The sequence below is a fragment of the Thunnus thynnus genome, chromosome 13 (assembly GCF_963924715.1).
Source record: "Thunnus thynnus chromosome 13, fThuThy2.1, whole genome shotgun sequence".
In the NCBI taxonomy this organism is placed as follows: domain Eukaryota; kingdom Metazoa; phylum Chordata; class Actinopteri; order Scombriformes; family Scombridae; genus Thunnus; species Thunnus thynnus.
Genome location: NC_089529.1, coordinates 7,882,506 through 7,908,111, shown reverse-complemented (window position 1 = coordinate 7,908,111; position 25,606 = coordinate 7,882,506). Strand labels below are relative to the sequence as shown.

General features: G+C 39.0%; 2 protein-coding genes and 1 long non-coding RNA gene across 6 annotated transcripts in view; 2 read left to right on the top strand and 1 right to left on the bottom strand.

The window, feature by feature from the left end:
* Positions 1-13,386, top strand: part of gabra3 (gamma-aminobutyric acid type A receptor subunit alpha3) — a 98,016-nt gene extending 84,630 nt beyond the window's left edge. Inside the window, exons 9-10 of the mRNA XM_067607606.1 lie at positions 1,409-1,614; positions 7,897-13,386. Of these exons, the coding sequence (XP_067463707.1) occupies positions 1,409-1,614; positions 7,897-8,217 (527 nt within the window). The 3' untranslated portion in view covers positions 8,218-13,386. The remainder of the gene's footprint in view (positions 1-1,408; positions 1,615-7,896) is intronic.
* Positions 1-18,316, bottom strand: part of LOC137195339 (uncharacterized) — a 67,117-nt gene extending 48,801 nt beyond the window's left edge. For all 4 annotated transcript variants that reach the window (XR_010931110.1, XR_010931112.1, XR_010931113.1 and 1 more), the window contains exon 1: positions 18,225-18,316. This is a non-coding gene — a long non-coding RNA (uncharacterized lncRNA). The remainder of the gene's footprint in view (positions 1-18,224) is intronic.
* The window catches only part of LOC137195337 (transmembrane protein 164), a 28,858-nt gene continuing 21,558 nt past the window's right edge, over positions 18,307-25,606 (top strand). Inside the window, exons 1-3 of the mRNA XM_067607605.1 lie at positions 18,307-18,396; positions 20,301-20,331; positions 20,997-21,111. The gene's annotated coding sequence lies outside the window, so the exon portion shown is untranslated. The remainder of the gene's footprint in view (positions 18,397-20,300; positions 20,332-20,996; positions 21,112-25,606) is intronic.

Here is a 25,606-nt window from a genome sequence, read left to right as displayed (position 1 = left end):
GACAGCAATTTTTGAAAATTAGTCCAGTATTGAGTGAGAACGCTTCAGCTGCCCGTCGTGAGCAATAGCACCCTGTCAATGCAGTCTATTAAAGGTGCTTGTTTTTGCCACCGACAGGCTCGGATTGTTATTATAAAAGTGTCAACACTATGAGACGGAGCATACAGAGAAATAAAATGTTTTTCTTCACCTGATAGATAGAGAGTCATGAATTATTATATTGCCATCTCTTATTTGATTTTAAAAAATCCCAGGCATCCTGAACATTAGGTATTAATTGGCACCTAGATTAGATTGTTAATAAATAGGTCTACATTCAATTTCCTATGTTGTCTAACTTTAATTGATTTTGGTGGCGATACTGGAATTTTAATCTTCCATACACAGTAAATAACTGAGTGGTCACTGAAGCAGTCTGACAACACACCGGCTTTAATATGTCTGTCAGGGAACAAAGACTACTTTCCGTCTGTGTGGGAAAAATACAGTGATTGAACAGAAACATAGCACACAGTTAAAATGTTGGAATATAGCCGAGTTATGTAAAACACAGTGCCTGAAAATGAATCAATCTCTGTCCTTAAAGAAAGTGAATAGTTACCTATCAATCTTTTTATGTCACAAATTTTAATTTCTTACCCATGACCCTCTGAAATGAGCTGACCTCGCTGTTCTGCAACACAATATTCATTTTTAGAGCTTACTGTGTATCTATTTTTCAGCAGATGAGATAGGCTTGGAACAGATGAAGTGATTGCTTTGATATGGTTGGATGAGCAGCCATTGTCCGAGCCACATTTCATTCCCAGCAACACTGACTGTAAAGGCCAGGATGTGAAATGATCTGCCAAAGTTTCAAAGTCTATATGCCAAAGGATTAATTTCCAGATTTATTCACTTTAGTAGTTGGAGATCTGTTTTCACTCTTCACACTGGTTGTAATTTAAACCAACCGTGGCACATAATCCTGCACTTGAGATTGCTTGCATCAAATGTGTGAAGGACAATAGTGTGTCTTTGTTTGTGTATTAAGTAAAATAAATATGAACTTTTTTTTACAACTTGGGTCTTATTGTCATGGTTTTTAATGGACCTGTATTCAACATTTGTCACTGTAGACTTTTGTTCCCTTTAACTCCACTAGAAAAAGCTTTACGAGGGCATCTATTGGAGCCAGGAGAAAAATACAGCCCAAAACACTGATTACAATGGTTCATTGCATTGAGAAGCTAATTCATGTTTGAACATGCAAGATGAACTTTGCTTTCACTTTACTTTGAGCCCAAAAAAGTCGTTTAGATGGTTGACCTAAACTGTTTGAAAGCTATGTCACTTGGCTTCCTGTGAGTAAAATGTCACCATAAACAATAACGAAACCTCTTAACTGATCTTTTCATTTTATCCTCAGGGGTCACCACTGTCCTAACCATGACCACCCTGAGCATCAGTGCTAGAAACTCCCTTCCTAAGGTGGCCTATGCCACCGCCATGGACTGGTTCATGGCTGTGTGCTATGCCTTTGTCTTCTCTGCCTTGATTGAGTTTGCCACAGTCAACTACTTCACCAAGCGCAGCTGGGCATGGGATGGGAAAAAAGAGGGCATGGAAATAAGGGTGAGTGTTCCTTATTTGAAACAGTTTAATATCAAGAAATGAATGGATATCACACGCCTGCACTTTCTATTCATCACAGTGCACCAACATTAACAAACACAAACACGTCTTCCTAAGAAATTAAATGCAACACACGTTTTTTTCCTCATCTCTTCTCCAATTTATTCCATTCCAGATTAATTGTTCCCCATCATCTTTTGCTTTGATAACCTTGGTAAAAATGCTTCAGATCACTCAAAGTCCTCATTTTACACTGGAAGAGCGATGAGAGCAAATTGCACTTTGGAAACACTGATAGAAAGTTCCCTCCTTAAAGCAGCGCAGAGTACTTTATAAAGACTATAAAGCAAGCTTTTATTTATTCATTAACAGCCAAATGGAACAGGGACAGTGGGGCGGAACAGTGAGAGCAGAAACAGAGGTAAACTCCCAGAGACACTGGCCCTGATTTATGACGGTAGCATATGTTCAAGTCTCTCTCTTAAAGTCAGTGTTGGCTCATTCTGCCCGGGAAAGATGGCTTCCTTGCATCCAGTCTGCACATTGAAAAGGCCCAGTGATTAAAAAGGAGTGAGTGTGTGCATGATTTAAAATGAATCCCCTCAGGCTGACATTTTTATTTTTCAGTGTGAAATCTGATAAATCACAGCTTACAGATTGGTCAATAGTCTGGGTTGTTTTGTGTGCTGTTTATACGCACGGAGGACTGTGAGTGAACTTGCATCAGAGTAGGAAAGTAGAAATATATATGTGGGTACAGAGCATGGATGTGTTATAAGAGCTGGATACTGGACCAAAAATGGCACCTATTCAGTCCAATAAGAACTGCTCACCTGGCACATACGCCAAAAGAGGTTTGTAGCTCTTAGATTCGCAGTAGTGTTTCTCCCGCTGGCCCCACCCATGAGTTCCCACTCAGTCCACAGACTTAACGTTGTGATGACACAGATTTTTAAATCACTTTTCTTGGCTCAAGGGATCCATGGATCAAAAATTCATAATAGAAAGAGTCATAATTGACCTTGTTTGCAGTTGGAGGTTTCCTGTCAACAGTTGTTTAGACATCTCTTTTACAGTTGTGGTCTATGGGGAAAATGCTTTTCAGGCTGCAGGGAATTTTTTTGCTGCAATACCGCGAGTGACCACTGGGGAAAAAATTGGCTGCAAGGCTGAGTGGCGGCGCCCTATCCAGCTCTTGTTATGTATCCATGGTACAGAGCATTTTAGCACAAAGTAGTTTTTTGTGCTTGGCTCCATTCAAAGGATTTGTGGTTTTATTTGGAGGGAACTGTCAAATGTGGATGCAGCAGTCTGAACAATTTGCTTTTCTCTCAAGCTGTGATGAAACAACATAAAAAGTCTCATGATAGATTTACCATGATTTCTATGCTGCTTTATAGCTGATCACATCAAATGAAACAGATCAGAGGCATGAGGTGGTATCAGAGGGGACATAGAGAAGCAATGGGGACGATTAAAGCACTTTGTTTTGTGCTGAATGTATGAAATACCCATGTTTCTCTCCAACTCATTTAGCAGTAGCATACGCTTCAAATTTGTTGAAGCAGCGATTAAAGGAACAAATGGTGATTTTCCAATTTCAGTACACATTAATGACAGAATCAGGTGCTGATAGCCTGCTGAGATTTGAGTGACTTTAACATATGCCCAGATGTTGTTTGAGATCAGTTACCTTAGCAAATGTGCACACGATGTTGAGAAAATGTCAATGAATAGCTTAGAGTAACTGTACAATTTGCAGAACCACATGTGGAGTTTACAAAGTCGCACTGATTACTGACAGCAAGAGAGCAAGAAAGCTGGCAAACACACCGCCATGTATTTCATGCATTTCAGATGTAAGAAACTGAAGTGCAAGACTTTGTTTTATATTAAATTCTTTAAAATCTAATTTTTAAGAGAGATCTGATCAAGTAGACAGCACAAGAACACTGTCATAATAAAGGAAACATATAAATGCTAAGGCTAATTACTGCTAATTGTGCTAATTACAAAGTGTAAAGCTAAAATGGGATGAATGGCCATCTGGGTGTTACACTCGTAAGGCAGCATGGAAATCACGGTTGCTCTGTATTGCCTTCATCCTTGTCATTTCTAGGTAAATGTTGTTGTTACAGTATGTTGCTGCTAGTACACAAAAATGCTGGAATACTTCTATCAGCCACAGACAACATGAAAAGAATCATATTTCTTCTACTGTGACAGAGTGCCACAAATCTATTTTCTGCTACTAATGTACAAACTGTTTGACACAATCAGTACAGCCCTTCCAGTTTTTTATAGCTTGACATTTGCTGCTCTGAGTGATTGGCAGAAATGCATATTGCTGCCACGGAACTTTTCAGTCGGTGCGGATAATTTGCAGCGTTACATTGCAGCAGAGTGGAGGGCTTTTTCTTTTCCTTTTCTTTTTTTTTTTCCCCCTTTTGATGCCTCATCTTAATGGCAACAGCCTGGGCTGCGTACTTGGGGGGCTGTGCTGAGCACGCAGTTGTCATGATAGATAAAAAAGAATGGGGTCACAGAGGGAGACATGGAACTCCCATCACACTCCCCACCACAATGAGCTACTAGGCAAAGGGACCACACTACAAGTGCTTTTTTTCCTTTTTAACATATTTACAATAAAAAAGGACCTACAGGAGGGGAACCTACATAGAAAGGAGAGAAGGTTTAGCTCAGTAAGTCCTTTTGAAAATACCGTCCACAGTCATCTGAGGCCAGGATTCAGCCACCACTCTTACTGGAAACAAACAATGACTTAATCGCCCCTAGGCTCCTTCTTTTTTAGGTCTGAAATGGTGAGCTGCAGACGAGTCAATGTGCGCTAATTTACTTTGGTGGTTATGGAGCTTCTCCCTTTTTGTCGCCTAACATTCTGTTTGACAAGCGATCTACCTAATTAGCTCTGCCCTCGCTGGCTGAAGGTGTGCTTATTACAGAAATTAGCCAGTGGGGAGTTGGGTTGGAAGGAAAGCCTGCATATTCTTGGTTCTCCATGACATATGATTGGACACTACTGTGTTAGATATTATGCGCTGGTTTCATTAGCAGATGCAAGGGCAATGGCTCATTGTGCAGTGGGCTTTTCTGCTGGAGCCAATGAATGATCACAGTTTCACATGTATGCCTCATAATCTTGTGTATCCACACCTGCAGCACAAATTACTACTTGTACAGAAATTTTGACACGATAGTTGGTTAGAAAATGGTGGTGACACAGCCTGTCATCATCATTCCTTGCAGTCACATTACAGCAGGGCACAGCAGGACACTGGTACTCCTGGTACTACACTTTACTGAACAACAAGGAAGCTGCTACAGCTAGTTGGTAGCAAAACAAAACTTAAGAAGCGAAGCTACAAATGGGAATTTGGTTCACTGAGGTGGAAAAAACAATCCTGAGCTACCATTCCTTGAGGCATCTTGTTCAAACCTTTTTTCATGAGAATTCTTTTCTCCGCGCCTTTGTTGTTTGAGCTAGAGGTGTCGCTATGCTGCCTCTTGGAAAGCTTCCTCTTACTGCTGCAACTAGGAATAAACTTTGTAAAATAGCAAGATGAAGAGGTAATATCTGACTGACCATCCCTGTTGTTATTGCATATTAGCATCATCCTCACATGATGCAGGGCTTTTATCAGTTCAGTGTTGCAGTATGACAAGTTGATTTTTTCTATATCTGGTGAAAAGCAGATACATGTTTGATGTGCTGTTTTAGGAATCGATGCTGTCTGAGAGAGACAAATAAGAAACAAAAAAATAAGCACAGGAACAAGTAAAAGAGAAGTAGAAGTGTTTGAAGGAACCAGTGTTTGCTTTAATTTGGGATTACAAAGTGTGTTCAACTAACACTCGCTGACAAGTAACCTATAACACAACCTGCCGTGATGAGATCACACTCCACCACTACAACTACCAGATTTCCCAAAAATGTGGTAGCGCAAACACAAAAAACACCCTCACACACAGGGACACAAACAGGGACAGAGTGGCTCCCTAAACGTTGTCCACACGCTCATACACCCACATGCTCACATACTTGAGGCTATTAAATATGCCAACACCTCATCTCCAATCTTAGACAGGGACAGACTGTCACAAGGTTCGGTTACACGCACACATGCACACACTGAGCTCCAAACAGCAGGACACAGCGAGGTTCATTTACCCCCAGGATATTTAATCACACTCATAAAGAAATTCTGATGCAACAATTTGCAGAAGTTACAAAGACAAGGTCAATAGATGCATTGTATTCAGGGGTATTTGTGCCTGCAGCTAGCCAAATGACTTTGAATAGCGTGCAAAAATCTTTGGCCGGGAGTAAATTATGTGCTGTGTCACATTAGGTTTATAAAAAAACATGCACACAGCCCAATGACACATGCAGTTTCCCCAATAATTAGACCATATGAATTACTGCAGAGAACAGCCCAGCTAAGTAGCAACAGAAAATTACTTTGTGTTGCTCGTTTGTCAGGTTTCTGGGCACAGAACATCACTAATGCCAGGGACCGAAGACTTTAGATGGTTACGATTAAGGTCATATGACACATTATTGTAGTGCAGTTCACTTTTCCTGCTGAGTAAGCCACTGCTGTGACAGGGAAGGCCTCGATGTGGAGGAATCAATGTCCTGGGAAAGTATTTGGCTATCCAGGGGGTATTGGTGCGACTCTGTCTCCCTGTGCTAATTGACTTAAGATGGACCTCTTCAGGCACCGACTTGCCATTTCTCTGTTAAATGCAATCAACTGTCTGCAAGTTTTGTTGGCTCGCTGTTCTTGCAGAGGAGCTTGAAGGATCATCCTTGCGTAGGAAACACTGACAATGTTTCCTCCTCAGTCCTGCAGTCTCCATCACTGTGGACAGCTTGTCTGAAGCTTAACAACAACTTGACATCATTGTGACACCTGCTGTTAATATTATTCCAATGTGTCACATGTGACATTGAAGAGTGGTCTCCCTGTGAGTTTTATGCATAATGACACGCTGAGCAAACATACAGTACATCCCTTGCCACATCTAAAATCATTTTTCTGCCTCCATTTGTGAGTGTATGTGAATGTTAAAGGATGAAGACCAAACAAAACATTCGGTGATGAGCTGCGTGCGAAAAGAGATCCACCATGAAGCGTTTTGGAGGGGAAAGAGGGGACATTAGTTATGCTAATTAAAAAGATGGAGTGAAGGGGAAAGGAAGGGAAATTAAATAAAGCTGAAAAAAGTAGAGCAAAAATTAAAGCCGGGCTCAAGACAAAAGTGAAATCAGGGAGCACTGAAAGAAAAACACTATTACATTACACACAAACACAGCTTAGTTTTGCTGCAGATCTTAAAGTGGCCACAATGGGGATGAATGGTGTGAAGAAAATGACCCCAGTACGGGTTTAGACACTGCATGCCACACAGGAAACTGAAACTCTGCCTGGTGATCAATCTTGGTGCCCTACTTGTTCTCTCACATGTACCGTTTGCAGGGCATGGCACTCTTTTAGGCTGACAGGATCCTCAGGTGATGCAAGTTAAGCTACCAGAGTGTACCAATTTAGCAAATAAAACTCTGTCTCCCTCTGCGATTTCAATATGAAAGACAGTAATGATTTCTCTCGTAGAAGGAAGAAGACAGCTTCTCCAGCCAGCTTTATCACATCCAGCCTTTGTCTTGTTTGTTTTATCGTGAGCTGTTTGCCTGAAGAGCCTTGGCTGCTCTCATTGATACAGTTTGTCAGACATGTCTGCAGGCACCGTTATTTTGCTTTGTTTCTAATCCTGCTCTGTGCTGCTACTGCTACTGCTAGCAGTATCAGACGCCAGTCCAGCCTGGTCCTGCAAATGATGAAAATAAAATTGTTACTATTTCCACACTTTTAATTTTACCAGCCTGATAACTCAGTCATGAATTTTTATCATGACCTTTTTTTTTTCTGCAATCCAGATTTGTATGGTGTAGATTTGAATTGACAGTAGTGTAAAATGTTCAAAAGTACTTCCAGCTAGATACTGATGAATAGAGTATGTAAGTTGGGTAATTTTAATATAATTGGTAAACTTTTTTTCTTTTCTACTTTTCTTTTCAGGAACCGTTTCAGGCTAACATGGCCAGGATTAACGATATGGTTAGGCTTTTGTTTTGTTCTTGTGTGTGTCGTGTCTCGTGGTGTTGCTTCTATTTCCTCTTTATGAGTTCAAATGGAAGTATTGTTGAGTCTGGTGCTTCGCTCCTGACAACCTTTACTTTACTGCCTTCTTCCTTTTCAGAGAAGAGAATCGGCGACTCTGTCCAAAAAGGCAAACAACACCTTCAACATTGTTGGAACCACCTACGCCATCAACGTAGCTAAGGACCAAGGTTTAACGACCATTTCCAAGAGTGCCACCGGAGCGTCGGCCAAACACCCCTATCTCCATAAAATGGATGACCCGTACACGGAGGCCAAGAAGTCCTACAATCGTGTCAGCAAAGTGGACAAGATATCACGCATCATTTTCCCAGTTCTTTTCTTCATCTTCAACCTAGGCTACTGGGCCACATATGTCAACAGAAAGCCCGCTATCATGAAGGCAAACAACCTAAACTGAATTTGACCAAATGCTAGGCTTGATCTGGTTTGGTTTGGAGGGTAGACAGGTTTGCAGAAGGCCAAGTCCATAACATCTTATTGTGTGTGTATGTGTGTGCGCGCGTGTTTCGTGTGTCTGTTTTTTCTTAAGAGTTTGATATTTTGCACGTCTGTATAGATGGAAGGCAAATTTTAACACAGTAGATTCACAGTGGACCTTGGAGGGAGCACATTCTCACATTAGACTGTGTTTCATTTCTTTTCTCCCCTCCATAGGGCTGAACAATTGATCGAAATTTTATCGAAATCGCAATATGGCCTACTGAAATTTTCAAATCGCAGGTGGTGCAAGATTTGTTAAAGGCAAAATGTGTCAAAATACCATTTTAAATTAAATATTGTTGTGCTGCAGAGACGTCCTGGCCTACATATTATATTCTACAGACTCAAGAAAACATCTTTGTTGGGTATAGATCCCCGCAAAAACAACACCATAATCATTTTAATATGTTTTTCAATGAAAATGAGAATGATGGTGTAAAAATTATCTTTCCCTGTAATATCGCGAATCATATCACAGTCAAAATAATTGCAATTAGATATTTTTTCAAAATCGTTCAGCCCTACCCCTCCACACTTAGCTCTGGCCCTGTTCCCTGTTGTGAGTAACCAAGTGCTCCTTTGCTGTATCTTGATTGCTTGCCGTTTGTAGAATAGTCAAACTGTGTTTTCATTTTGTTTTGAAATGTTTGCGCTTTGCTTATAATAAGTTAGGGCAAGCATGCGTTCGAAATTTCATTGTAGCTCATTACCAATGATAAGGTTTTGACATGTCCATCGAGTTAACAACATGCATGCACGCACGCACACAGAGACACACCGTGATGCATCAGAAAACGCCAGCGGAGCCATTCGTCGCTCGCTTTACTGTGCTCCGTTAGCCGGGGGCAGCCTGTATAGTTCCATAGGAAAATCATTAATAATCGTCAGTGTCTGGCCTTCAGCTCAGACCCGATGCAGTATCATCTGGAATTGCTTTCGCGTCCCATGGGGCTGCCTGTACATTATCTAGTCCAGTGGCTCTTATTGTTTTAACTGGCTGAGGATGTTCAATGACAGAGAAGCTATGTGCCTTGGTGTATACACACATCGTAAATAAAAAGGCTCTGACACGCTCACACTCACATCCACAGCACACATATGCACGCAATGTCTGTGTATATAGATTACAGCACATACTGGTGTCCACGGGCTCCGTACACTGCAGTATGTGGCTGTGCCCCACCCACCCACGGCCTATGGGCATGGGCACCGAGTGTAAAATTGCCCATTAGTGTGGAAGGTTAACAGACCTCTGCCTGTGAAAAGATGAAGCAAAGAGATTAAAGGATCCAGCGTAGTACACAACAATTATCGTGTGCATTTATGCTTTGGCTCGTGGTGCTGCGTCTCCATGAGCGGAGCAGTCATAACAAACTACCACCATTACCTCAGACTGAAGTCAAATTCTCAATTGCAGTTTATCATAACTTTTCCATGGAAATGCATTCAAATACACTAGACCCTCGTCCTTTCTTTAAGTATGTATATTGTGGGCAGGCACTCTGGTGCCTTTATTTCTTTGTTTTTTCTGCATCAGTAACTGTAGCTGTTATGGGCTCTGTTATGATTTTTCTGCATTTCTGCCTTGTCATGAGCTAGATTTTAATTCATGTTGTACTTTTGCCATTTTATACTTGATTGTGTAAAGTATATTGGTGTTGATTTGATTGTCTACATATGCAGTACTGTTTTTGTGTTTTGTAGTAGGCAACAAAAGCCAACACATTTCAACGCTGGAGACTGTATTAAGCAGCATAATGCTGTAATTTCTGTAAAAGAATTTTTTGATGATTTATTGATATCTCCAACAACAAAATAAACCAAATGTAATTGTTGTGATCACACTGAAGAGCAAACTAATAGTCAAACTGGATATTTGTCAACAAGTGATTGTTTCAAAGTTTCAAATCAAATTTGTCTCCAGCTGTGTGAACTGTCTCCAACGTTTGTTTTCTGTTTTAGTGACATCTGTGTTTCTGTTATGTGTTGAATTTTGTACATGTTGGTACAAATGTTATATGATTCTAGAGCAATTTCTGTTGCTTTTTATTTTTTTCTTTGCACCGGTTGCACTCTGGATATTTCATTGCATCATCTTAATTACAGACTCTTTGACGACCACTGTACTTAAGACCCCAACATGCAGTCATCTCTTTAAACTGTATCTTCAGTGGTAAGCATAGGAGAATGAGTAAACTGTGTTGTGGCCTCTCTAAAAGGTGTGTAAATGTCACAAACCATGTACAATGTATCAGTCATTAGTTAATGCATGACAATCTGTACACGTGTACAGACAATGGTATTTGTCACACTGAAATAGGGCTTAGTATCAATGTTTGTGTGATTCATCCCAGTTACTCATCAATTAGCCTACCTACTCGTAATCTCAGCAACATCTACATAAACAAACTCCCATTATTTGTGCATATGTATGTGATGCTAACAATTGAAGGTTGCCACAGAGTTCTGAAAGTGTTTTAACCCTCATTTGGCAGCACGCAGATTTTAAGTTTAAGTCAATGTACACACGTTGAAATACAAACAATCTTTGATTTGGTCACCACCTTGGAAAAGATATTCAGGTCACATTTCAAACTAGTAATTACAGGTTCCACTTAAATATAGCACAATGAAGGATAATTCATCTGTTTTGTAGATCACTATCTTGAAATAACTGAAAAAAAAACTAATTGCTCAGATATTTACTATTATTTTTTTAAGATTAAATGTTGTGGCAGGTGGCATCAGTCTCACAAACTCCACTATTGCAGTGGTTTTAAATTATTGGACGCTGACTAAAACGTTCAACTATACATACAATCAAAACAAGTGTCAAAAGTGGACCTTAGAGGATATATTGTTATGTGCAACACAAATGGACCAGCATGAATATTTCCTGGTGAACCATTGTCATATTCAAACAATACACACATTATAAACTCGAACACAGAACTGACAGACTTGGTGAATCATGAAACTATAAACAGTAGATTTGTGAGGAACTCGTGCAATTTTTACAGTCATATTAAATTCATAATTACAAACCAGGTGAAGGTGTCATTGTTTAATAGCAATTTTTAATACTTCCACATATTTCTCAACACCATGAGGGAATAAAAAAAAATCATACTGCCGACACATTATATCCTTTTGAATCAAACGTATTTCATGAACTGATGCATTGTTCTGACTACTGTTACTGTGAGACACTGGGTCTCTTTTTCAGATTCGATATCTGTCATTTTGTCTTGAATTGATTCATGATATACATCTGCTCAGAGTGTTTAAAGCCTGCTGCTAATTCAGGATGCGATGAGCCAGAGTGCTAATGTTTATTTATGATTCTTAGCTATGTGATCGAGATACTGTAAGTAAGTAGTTCAAGTGGCAGCCGCTGAATATTCAAACTGCACTTGTGAAATAACTTGCCTCAAAGACAGCCATCCTCTGAGTGACACAACCATCTCAGTCATGAATATTACCAATATGCCCACTCGTCTTTAGTCGATGTGACTGGTAGCTTGTATAATGCTGTAACCAAAGATACATTCATATGGCAATTTCAGATGTTTAGAGCCGTTCCATAGTGAAAAAGAATCCAATTTAATCTCATTAACATTGTGAACTGATTTTAATGAGTAATACATCAATACTCATTACTTATTCATAATATAAATTATACATCTTAACATGTCAAATTAGCCATATTAGGATAGCAAATGTGCCCCATAGAAGTTACATTAACAAAATGGTTCACCAGGAGATTTGTTGAGAGTTTGTTCTATTCCTATTGTATTTGTGATGTGACTGTGAATGTTCACTCTACTGTATGTTAACACTTAAGTCTGTGTATCAGATGACCACTTTGACCCATTTTCTCATTGGTCCGAGTTGTTTAAATTCGTTTTCCATTTTTTTTGCTGAGCCCGATATGCAGGATTAGCTTTTTCATGCACATATATCTTGTCTGTCAGTTAGTAGTAAAAAAAGGGAAAAACACTTTCAGAGCCACATAACCAGAACCTCTGCAGTCTGCAGCTGAACTACAGTAGAATCTCTGTCATCCAAACTGCTCACTGACTGATAAATGAACGGACCTAAATATGCAGTAGTGCAAAAAAGGACTCAATACAACCATGTGATTAATTGAGTTTTTTTTTTCAAAGGGTGCATTAGATTAATTAAAAAATGTAATGAAACAGTATTTTGAAGAAAAGGCATGTGCAATTGGTATATAAAGGAGAAGAGTTTGTGGTAATTCAGGAATCAAATTTTGAGGGGTTTTGATCAACAGGACTCTACTGTATTGTTGCCATTTATGTTTGGTTATGGGCGTATTATTCATGTGGTAAATCTTTTTCTCACAGGGCCAGAGTTAACTTCAGCAGAAACATGTCATCCTATAAAATACAGTATATTAAGAGTATATTACTATATGAATATATTTATGCTATTCAGTACAGCATTAAATATTATATGTTTTATAAAACATAACCTCTACAGCATTGATGCAAATGGGTAGAAAGCCGTAGAAAAATAGATAAACTGAACAAATTATTAAACTAAGTGGCAAAAACTCTAATTGCTCAGAATAGTGTTATTAAGTTGTGAATTTGTAGATATTGTGAAATCAATTCCAATAGTTTTTGTGAATATTGATATGTCACGTCATTTATTTTTTACATCGGATAAGTACCGCTGTCTTACATTGAGCTCTGTAACACTACGTGTTATAGTATTTTAAAGACGTACAGTAGAGATAATATTCATCAAAGCTACTTACAAGATCAATACCTTGTGTGCACTTTTCAAACCTAACTGTGAATTAGCAGCTGTTTGCAAGCAGAGTTGTACACACTGTGTTCTCTCTCCAGCAATTTCACTGCATGTCCCTACGCATTGAGAGATCAAAGACTTCCTCCACAAAGACAGCTCCGGGAACATAGTGGACTTTTGTGTTGTTGTTGGGAAGTTACTCTCTATATGCTCAGTGACTGGACTCTGTATGTTGCCCTCTCTCGTTCATGTGCTTACTGTATGAGATGTAGCAAATGGAAATGGGAATTAAAGAGGACGTTGTATTTTGTCTTGGAGTTACAAGGCCCTTCTTGGTCACATTCAAGCCTCAAGGTGCATATTTACAACACGGTGGACTCATCCGACATTCCTTTAGAGGCTCATTTGAAAAAGAATTTCTGTCTTTGTGGTTTTCATCATTGTCTGGGCTGTGCATGCGAGTCATTTTGTTTGTATTGTTAACACTGTGATTTATTAGGAAAAAAAATCAAGCAGTACAGTGTGAAACCATCCTACAGTGAACAAAATACAAAGCACAGCCACTTGAAACGGCTCGTAATATTTCTGTAAAATCTTGCATGATGAATATGCAACTCACAATATTTAGGACTATTGTGCATTACACACAAAACAGGTTAAATAGCCAGACATATTTTCATAAGCTCACTATTCAGATATCTAACGCTGCACCTCGGTATTCATAATGTTTTTCCTATGAAAACTGCTGGAGGTTACACTGTATAAAGACATTTTGCTTCTGCAGAGCCTAGCATAGAAACATGCTTTCAGGCTCCACTGGTGAACTTTGGCCAGAAGGTGCTGCAACACAATTCACCCACAATTCAACCTACAAATCCTCAAAGCCAATGTTTTCTATCTATCTATCTATCTATCTAAAGCTGAGATCTCCAAACCATAATGGAACAGACAAAAAGAGATCCAAGAATCATAAAAAACTAAAATTCTCCTAAAGTCTGTGCAGAGCAGTGAATTTAGCACAAGGATTTCATTGTGAACATTACTGAGTATTTTGAACAAACAAGGCTGTGCTGCTAACTGCAAACTTTGAAGGTTACTGTTGCCGTCTGGCTCCGGTCCAATCCTGACTGCCCTGTAGGTGCCTTCAACTGCACAGGAACGTTATTATGTTTAAAGCTAAAATGCCTCATTTTTCCTCAGCACGCCGGGGAAAATTGGCTCTCTAAAGCTCCCCACATGGACATATAAGGTTGTTTGCTTGCTATGATAAATGAAACAATCCATTACACATTTAGTGGCCATTGTTCATACCAGCTCTAGGACCATATAGTGCTTTGTGTTTGTGTGCTGCACCACTGTTGTGCTCATGCTCCCTGAGCTCAAACAGAAAAAAAAAAAAAAAAAAAAAAAACACATTTGAGAATTTTATCATAGTAAGATGAAAGACCTGTACGCATTTATATTTAATCAAGGTAAAAGCTGTCTTCTACTGGGGTAACAGCTCTATTTATTCAGAGACAGTGTAACATGCAAGACAGAGTGAGAATACTGACACAAATCTTAAATACAAATAACTGAATTATTTTTCTGGTGGTATATGATGGTTATTTAGACATATTCAAAACACAAAGCAATTCCAAAAAGATACACATCACTTGAAGTACGAATTATATGAGAGGTAGTGTCATAAAAAATGATGAAAGTTATCCACGTATAGTCTGTGTACAGTCAAAGAAACTGGGTGAAACACCTGGATATAATACCCAAAAATATGCTTTCTCCACATAGGCAGCAACCTGACGCACAAGATGCCTGCTTTCATTTTTAAAAATATGCCAAGTTAACAGTTGTGTAAGTCATACATGCATGAAAAAAGTGCAATGCAATTGTTTAAGTGTGTAATTTGTACTAACCGTACAAACTAACTGTACAGACGGCCTCAGTGATGACAGTAAGTCAATGGAAGCTAACACTGTTCATGCAAATAGGGCTAACGTGCTTCTCTCTGTGACCTGAAGTAAGCTGTGTGAAGAAACTGAATTCAAAGTGTTAACACTGGCCCTCTCCTTGATGTGAAAACAGGATGTTGCAGGAATGGAAGAAGTTGCTTTCTGATCTCTCGCTGACTTTGTTCTTATGAGGGTGATGCAGGGCAATCCTGTCAGACAAAAAGATGTTTCCCCCTTTGTTTTTAACCTTTGTTAACTGTCATTTTAAAAAAGAAGTGTCCACCTTTCTATTACTGAGGTTTATTTGTGGGGCTACTGATAAATTGTTTCCATCCTTTTGTCCAGGAATTGCTGTTCTTTACAGTGAATAAAGATAAAGTGCTTTCATGTGTCTGTTAGTGTGACTGAGTGTTTGGTAAAATGCACTGCTGATTTCAGTTAATGAAAAACATCACAGAGAATACTGCGGGCCAGAGACACGTCCAGTAATAGTCTGGTCCACCAAAAGCTTCTCGGGGGAGTCTTCAATCTCAAAGACATGCAGTTGTGCACAGGGAATAACACCATTACGCTGCAGCTAGCTAGGGGGCACTTGAGATGTAGTTCAAAAGGTGCAGACACACTTCTTAACGTTTCAGTCAGCCAATTCACATGGAACGGATTCATATGAATGCAGAATGTACAAGTTTCCCGTGTAGGCCCTGGCCTTATCATTCCCTGTACCAAGTTCAGCACAGCAGAAATAGCAGAATGACAATAAACTCTACCGCTCCAAAATCACATTATACAACCTGATGCCACATTATGTAAGGAGCTGACATCTGGCCGCCACTGCCTAACAAAGCACCTCCACACATTGCAGGGAAAAAGCTTTCTATTCAACTGAAATGGAAATATCTAAACCCAGATGTCCATCTGATATGCAGCAACAGGCAAAGGCATGTCATCTATGCAGTTAGTAATTATTACAGATCCCTCCAGATATGTTTTAAGATATATAAAGATACTCTGCTTTGAATAGTAATTAATATGTTTTTCCACAAAATAAGCCTAACTACCTTGTTAAAATCCTTAAAATTAAATCTACTCCTCCTTCGTATTTATGGGAAAATCCACAATCTATGAATATGCAAGTCCGTTCTCGGTGTATGTGCACTGGAGGCTTCAAGTTTCCACACCACTCTTGTGCAAGTTGCAAACTGGACCGGGATTGGCTCCAGACTAGTTGTCCCACAAATCATGCTCATAGGTACACATGTTAAACTGAAATTTAAGGTGAGCATAGAGAAACCTTCCCACTTCAGCAGATGAATGAATACTTTATAGTGTAAGACTTTACACATACACGATCATGTCAAACGTTTGGACACACTTTCTCATTCAAAGCAATGGAAAAGTGTGTCCAAACTTTGGACTGGTACTGTACATCATTCTGCACGGTAAAGCTCAAACATCACAATGAAGTAACTAGAGATGCACCGATACTGATATCAGATATAGGTCTGATACTGGCTCAAACAGCTGGATCTGGTATCGGTGACAATGGGCCAATCTGATATCGGATACCATTATTTTGATAAATAACAATTCAGTACATTTATATCTGTGTATTTATTTGTTACATGTTGTTTTACAGAGTTAGGAAAGCAATGTTTAAGTCAAGCCTAATGTTGCCTGATGACCGTCAGCAAAGTAAACTCACTTTTGAGTGGAGGGGGACACTATTAACTCCGAAAAATTCATGGCTTGAAGCAGACAATCTCTACTTATGTAATGTTACGCTGTGTTGTTAAGCAGCAGATGACCCTAAGTACAGTACATTATATATGAGTTTAATTAAACCAGCTGAAATGTTTCTCTAATGCTGAGATAGATATTACAGAGAAGAGAGGTCATAGTCTTTGTTTTTTTTCCTTTCTGAATTACTTTACGTTACCACGCTATACGTTTTGCATTCCTTGTAATTTACCAGCCCCTATATCCATAGGACAGGTTAATGTGTTGGTCAGCCCTTCAGTGTTATAATACAATGCCAATTTGGGATCTGCTCTGCAGATTCTACAGAAGAGAAGAATTATGGGCACTTCACATCATGTATTTATTGCTGGTTCCTTTCATAAGGTCCGAAAATATACAGCCACTGAATGTGACCACAGTTGTAACTGGCTATATATGTGGCAGTGAGGTGAGCTATGGTTGAAGCTGTGGCTCGACCTGTGACTGTGGATATGAGGGCTAGGGTAACAGATGTAACTGTGGCTGTTTACATTGCTATTGCTATGGATATGGCCGCGGTGTAGCGCAACTGTTCTTCACAGGTCCCATGACATTAGCTGAAAAAGCATCATAAAGCCAGATGTGAACCAGGTTATGAACCCTGTATTTCAGATATGACAGATGTGTTGCCAATATACACCACAGGAGTTCAGGAATAGCTTCACTACAAGCACAGCCATGACAATTCACTACACACACTCACACACACACACACAATCCCTGCAAGTAATTAGTGTTACACCTATTAATGTCACAGCCATGGTAACCATAACAACCAGAGCCACAGCCATACAACTTTAGCTATTATGTGACAGTGACAAAGCTATTGCCATCCTCTGTCCTCTGTCAGCTAAAGTACGTAAGTCTGTGGAGAAAATGTGAATGTGCCACATACCTTGTGTGTCACAAAAACCTTTAGTTTCCTATAAAGCCAATATTACAGGAAAATAACTATGTGAGGGAAGTGCAAGACAACAGTCACATTTACACACCAAAAGCAAACAGGTTTACAATATTACTCTCTATTAGAGAGCCCAAAACAACAACAACAACAACAACAACAATAACAACAACAAGCGGAGAAGAAAGATGTCATAATTCAGCTCATAACACTTTTGAGTCATGTTGGAGTAAAAAATTAGTTACTCAACTCACTACAAAAGAAAAAAAACACTACAAGAAATTAATTCACACTTAAAACCAAGAAAAATACTGCACTAGGGTAGATTCAGGTAGATGATAGCAGCATAAAGAGCACAAATTAGGAGCTTACAGAAGCCAAGAAAGCAAAACCACAAGCAACTCTCTGGTAAACAGCCAAAACCCAGCAGCTTTGGCAGCCATTTTACCAAACATATACACAGAGCAGTGAACAGAGAAAATACAGGACTCATGATAGCACAAGCACCAAATACAAACTCACCTAGCGTTGAAATGAAGTAGTTATCCTCTGCATCTCACCAAGACTGAAATTTCTGAGTCATAAACTTAACTTCCAGCTTAAAGTTTATGTTTGTTAATCTCTGAATGGCAGCAACACCAGCCAGTCTTGGTTACTCCTTCACAAAGCCGTCCTGAAGACACGTCTGTTACAGGTGAGCTAGCAGCAGGTGTTTAGCATGTTTGCTAATTAGCGTGCAAAATGGGGGGCGAGTATTAAAACGTTAAATAGACCGCGTTTTTTTCAAAGGGTGCTTTAGATAAATGTCACAGCAAGCACGGTGGTGTAGCAGCTCAGTTGTCCCCTTGACCTAGCATGAAGGGTTCCTGCTATATAACAGGCCTTTTTCACATTTTGACTTGTCATACTAGGAAAAAGCACAGGTGTTACTAATAACATCAATAATGCCTCTGTTTTATTCAAGTGTCCCAGTATGCCATCATTAACCATCACCAGAAGTGAAAAGTAACCAAGTACATTTACACAGGTACTGTACTTAAGTACAATTTTGAGGTATTTGTACTTTACTTGAGTGTTTCTGTTTGATGCTACGTTATACTTCCACTCCACTACATTTCAGAGGGAAAGATTTGACACAATGGATAATATAACAAGCTTTTAAAATACAACACATTGTTAAAGATGAAACCAGTGGTTTCCAACCTTTTTGGCTTTTGACATCTTACATAAAGCAGTGTGTAGTCGGGGTCACATTTCAGATGTCTATGAGTTGTTAACAGCTCCACCAAATAGTGATTTTTCTCTCTAAACTTCTCACGTGGTTTCATTTCAATAAATGTTCATATGATCCAATATTTCACCAAAAATCAAAGATTAGAGAAAATGTCCAAACACCGAACACAGATTTGTGTATCAGAACGTTGTTTTTTCTTCTTTCTTCTCCCATTAATCATCTCATGACCCCTCAGATTTATCTGGTGACCCTTTGGAGGGGCCTGACCCCCTGGACTAAACTAGCTAACTGTATAAAGTAGTTCAAACTAGCTCCACCTCCAGCAAGTACAACAGTAACATGCTGCTTACACACTGATGCTTCAGTATTAATAATCTAATGATGTCATATATAATAATATATCAGTCAGAGGGACCAAATCACTACTTTTACTGAAATAGTTTAACTACATTTTGCTACTAATACTCTTCTTAAGTAGGATTTTTCATTGCAGGTCTTTTACTTGTAATGGAGTATTTTTACATTGCTGTATTGGTACTTTTACTTAAGTAAAGAATCTGAGTACTTCTTCCGCCACTGGCCGTTGTCAATTATACACATATGCTTTTCCTGCTGTGACATGTCCAACTGTATTCTGTGAGAAAGGCATAGAGTCAATTTTTAAGAACAATTTTGAGGTGTTTTCTCTTTTATATGTGTACTTGTTTAGCTACTTGTACTTCACTATGCTCCATACCTTTTTACTCCACTATTTGACTGTTTTGGAAGTCAACAGTGTCTGTGGTTGCAAACATTTTCTTAATAGACCCATTTCACAGCAGACATTTTGGCTTATTAAAGCAGGAAAAGCACTGATGTAAAAAATAACATTAATAGTTGCTCCATTCCATTAATTCCATTAATTGTCCTAGTTAGCCATGTCGGTGAGTGAACATGCACAATACCAGAGTGCTGGAACTGGATCACCCAAATGCAATGCAGCCATCATTAATGTTATTAATTCCACCTGTGCTTTTCCTGCTTTGACAAGTCAAAATGTCTGCCATGAAAAGGATCTATAACATTATCTTGAGATTGCAAATTACTTTTCTCGTTATTTTGGGATAACAGTTGTTTTTTCGTGATAATGGTTTAATTATCTGATTATTTCAGGGAAACAGCAGCAGGTTAGCTGATCATATTACTCCTAATACTGCATTGAAAATTATACTTAATTTTAAAGGCAGGGATTTAACTTAGTAAACTTAGTTTAACTTAAACTAACTGGTAAAGCTAGTTTACTACTTTACAAATCTTCATATACTTTACATCTCCAACTATTTCTCAAAGTGTAATTTGACTAATTTTACCATCTCATTTTACAGCACATCACTACACCAGCCACCCTCAAACACGGTAAGGAGACTTTGTCCAAGCTATTAAAGTGTGTCTCTGAATGTTTAATATTTAATGTTGCTGATATTGTCTTACAAAACTGTCTTAAGCTATAGCAGTTTTCACAATCAAGGTAAAACTGTAAATGTTGAAGAGACCCCAAGAATCACTGCTGCTAACAGAATTTCATCTCCAGGCAAATTCGATAAACTACATCCAAACTAAGCCAAATAGGGCACCTTGTTCAACCATGTAATTTGACATTAATACAACTTTTATGGCTATAGGTCACAACTACCACTACCACATGATTTCAATAAGCAAGCAAAATTTCCTCTAACCATGTCAAAAAAAAAAAATTCCAGTTAAGTGACACCGGCCAAAATCTATGACTGTAGTAAATTTGTCCTACTTTGACAACTGAACATCACTAATTTATGAAAGTGCTAATCTCTCCATGCGAATAAATAAAGTTTTTTAATGGATTAGGAGATGTTAAAGTAGTCAGACAGTTTTGAGATGCTTTGGAAATGCATGTGGAGGTGTGACTGAAATGCATCAATGTCAGCTGGCATTTAATGAGCCATTTCATTTCAACATCCCTCAGCTTCTAAAAGCCTGAACTTTGTGCCCACTGATGTCTCTGACAAGCACATGTAAGGCAGTGTTATTATCTTTAATTGTAGCCATGCAGTGGAGCAAGAGCACTGACTCGCTGTCATCAAGTCTTTGGAGCAGTTTCTCCTCAGCGTCAACCCCGACTGTTACTGTGACAACAGCCTGCTTCTTTCAGCCATTGCGGTGAGTTACTAAATGTTCCATCAGAGTGTGAATGGAATCCCATTTGTACATGAGCCTTTTCAACAACTTGGTCTCTTCTGGGTCCACTATCCGCCGCAAGTATAATGCCCAGCACGACTTGACATTATTCTTTCAGCAACTTGTCATTTGGACAAGTGAAATAACCTTTTACTTTTCCAAACGCATACTTATTCAGACAGAAAAAATCTGTCTGTGTCTGTAGACATCTGTGTAAAACATACAGTAAGGTAGCATTTTGTGTAACACATCAGAAATATGTATTATTTATCGGCTAATTATTAGCTAATTATTGGTAGTGGAAGTAATTGGCCATAATAATAATAGTAATAGCGTAACTATCTAAAACTTTGAGACTAATCTAAATCATAAATGAGTATCCTCATTATTAAGTACTAGATAATGATACAGTTATCATATACAAAGTGCAAGGACCTCAAAATAAAGTCAGGTTTCCTTCTTGTTATTACCAGGTGCCTTGTATGCTTGATTATGTCCATTTTAAGACTATTGGAAACCATATAAGGGCTGTGAACATACCCACAAATATGTGGGTTGAAATTGAAGCATTAATTTGATATCTTTTCCTTCAAGGGCCCCTCTACTTTGACACCTTGTAATAGGGCTCGCCTTGTACGCTGAACCAAGGCTCGGCACAGTGGTTTTTACTGAGCTGAGATACTGCTGGCCCTGGTGCATGCTGCCTTTTCAGCGATTAGTTCAGGTACTGGAACCCCGCAGGCACATGCTTTGCCTGAAGGGTTTGCCGAGGCAGGCTTTTGTGGCTTTGTTGTTTATTAGGTTGCTTTTTTTGTGTCATGTATTAGTGAAAATAATACTGGAACCTTCTCCTTTCATTTCTAGTTTCTGCTACTCTCATGCTACAAAACACATGAATATAAGTAATAAGTGGAATCATCACATGAAACACTCACAACATGTAAAACTGAATATAATGGAAGGAAAATGAAAGATAATAAACTGAATTGCCTTAAAGCACCACTCAGTGACAACTCAAAGTGTGCTGTGCCCTCTAGTGGGCAGGTAGGACAGGTGCACAATGCTTTATAGGTACACGACTTAATTAGGAAGAACTGACTGCATAGTTACCAAATCAAGGAAAGATTTGAACTGTGAGAACCATTGTGTACTTGCCAGTGTATACTTTTGGTAATCAGTTAGTAGATATAATAGACCTTTTTCACAGCAGACATTTTGACACAGTAGGAAACGCTCTGATGTTACTAATTACATTGACAATGGCTCTGTTCTATTCAAGTGTGCCAATTGCTTTGACAGTGTGTGAGCCAGCACGCACAATAACAGGACCCTGAAACTGAAGCAGCTAAATTGAATTCAGCTACCATTCATTTCATTATTTATGCCCGTGCTTTCTTTTCCTCATGTGACATGCTGAAATGTCTTCTGTGAAAAAGGCCTATTAAGATTACGACACACGCGGCTCCTTGTCTTATATTTGCAGACCTGTGTCAGTTACAGAAGCTAACATTTGATAACCTTAAAATGTATAAGTTAAATTCAGGTATGGAATAAAAAAGAAACAAAAAAAGTCTTCCTCAGGCTGCCTTTGTGGAGAAATTGTAAATTGTGGAGGACACACATTTGCCAAGGTTTTTGTAGGTTCCTACATCTGCCAAATAGATAAAGAGCCATTTTTTATTGATTTTACCTTTAATAGCACAGTGAATAGCACCAACATTTTGGCTCAGGGTGACTATGATTTAACCTCAGGGAGCTCGGCCCAGTGATGACAATAAGTTCTTTACTCAACACCTGCAATTAATACCCTGAGAGCATTTATTTGGTCTGTGCAAACCAGACTGAAAAGGTATTTGTTCTGATCTGAATTGTTGACTCATGGGGCATTTTGGTGAGCTACAGCCCTGATGTCTTATTGTGACGTGCAGGACTTATTTGACTATGTGAATAGGGACCTTTGTTACATGCTATTGCCATGTATCTTTCACTGTGCGCCTATCTTATATGGGAAAACTGCCACAATAATAATGTTTATGTAATGTTTAATTTGTGTTTGTGTGTGCATGCGTACGTGTGTGTACGCGTTTGTGTGTGCGTGCGAGTTTGATGGTTTGTCATTTTATCTGCCCGGGAAGAGACTGCCCCATAATCTCTGATGATTTCTCAAGCATACAAGAGCAGACTGACTGGTCTAAACATTACGACGAGGCTATTCATCTGCCTCTGAGTTCTGACACAGCACTCTGCTGCTGGGACAAGCAAAGGCCCCTGTGGCTTCAGACTGTGGATGACTAACAAATGGTTTTTGGAAATAAATATGTTATGACCCGAAGAAAACTTGACTTTAAGAAAAGTTTTTGCCCTCAATGACAAGGAGACACTGGATACACACAGATGCAAATGTGAACGAGTTGTGTATATGAACTTATCATACTGTGTTATGTTTTGGGGCAAAGATTGTGCGTGTGCTTAATCAAATGACTCCTAATTTTTTTAATGTGGAGAAGGCTGTACTGCATAGGAAAAACATAAGTAAGTATGTGTAATGATGTCAGTTCCATCAAAATAAACATATTTGACACTGACACTGAAGTGTCCTTGAACAAGACAAAACATTATATGGGCAACAACAGTGTATTACATCATTGTTGGTATGATGTCACAGCTGTCATATGTCAGGTTTTCATTCACATATCCTGTCATAACAGTATGGCTGAGAAGCTTCCCCTTGCTGCACATTGCTTAAAAATCTACCGCTATGCAGCCTTACCTCCAGGAGTTGAATTTTACATTCAGCTTTGGTTATGCCATTGATTAGCGAGTTAAAATGGAATATGTTGGCATGCTTCTGTTGCAGTTAGCACACTTGACAGTCGTGGTACATTAGATTAGCTGTGGAGTGGAAAGCTCATGCCCTGCAGTCAGTATGGGGTATCCTCATGGAGGAAACAACTCGACAGCTGTACTTGTCCTTGGGAACATAACCCAGTGCGAGCAGTAGAAACAGAGAGGCAGAACAGATATTGTGTGAAGGCGATGAGAGAAAATGAAATGCAGCATATTGTAGGTAATAAGAAAATGGACTGGTCCTGAATTTTAATATTTTCAGCTACTTGTGTGCCTTATTACAATGGCTGGAGGATTAGATTGCAGTAAGATGAATTACATTAACATATATATATTTCTTCTTTTCCCACACAGGAGACACGTGTTGTTCTTCGCTGGTCACTGTTGCGACTGTGGCTCTCTCAGTTCTCTCTGTGGCCTTTTTGTCATACAGATTATCATGTGCTTCAGTGAACTATGCACAAATTTTGTTTTGATGGTGCCAACCTCTTCAGTTTGGGTTTTATTGTGTGCCTAAAGTCAGCCCACATCACATCTCCTGAGATGATACCCTGACACACTTACCCATTCAACTCCCTTCCTCAAGCCCCTCTACCTCCCCCAGGAGATGCATGGATGAACAAGCTTATTCTCCTTGTGGGGTGTTCCCCATGCATGACTGATGTTTAGATTAATATCCTTGACTGATTCCTGCTTCGCAGTGAACAGAGGAGTAGGCCTATCAGGGCACAGCCGCCTCCTCAGGAGTCCATTGATTTTCACATCATTCTGACAAACATAAACCCCCTAGACCCACAAAATACTTTATTTGTTGTCCGTTTAGATGCTATCTCCTCGGGCTCAGCTCAGCTGTCCACATCTGCTTTTATAAAATTGGTGTCCTTCGTCTGTTCTAGCAAAATCGAGTCTGCTGCCAGCGATATATTGTTAACCAGATCCACCTAGAGATCAGTTATGTAAATATATGCAAAATGTGAATGATGAAAATACACTTTGACTGCTTCAAATAATTGATTGTTAAATCAAATATTCAAATATTGTCAAATATTGATGTTTTTGGAGCGTCAATACAGCTTCTTCTGCAGCAGCTCTAATCATCTCATGGTCCACACAGTAAAATCTAAATGATTAAATCAATATTTAATAAACAAAGTTATAAATACTATAATGAAACAAATGTAAACAAAATGAAAACAATCATAATCAATATGAACATTTATGTTGTAAAATAATGACTTACATTGATTTATATACAATGTGAGCTCCAAATGTGGTTTGGCAGCTGCAGTGTTGATTAACTCTTAAGTAATTGCAACATGAAAATGACACTATGACAATAAAATGCAGTTTGGGGATTTTAGTGCACATTAAGCAGCTAAAGAACTAGAACCCTATAAGCAATTGCTCTGTAATTGGTCTGCATTCAAGGAGGTTGGGATTTGCAATGAAGTGGCACTTTTTCAAATATCCTCCAAAAAGCCTCATGTGGAATGAATGCTGAGATCCACATAGGGAGGAAAAATGGTAACATCGCCCCCTGGTGACACTAACAACACTGAGGAAAGGCTTGTCCTTCTGAAAAAGAACAAAAATTGTATTGCAGTATTAACTCATTTCAAAAATGAAAATT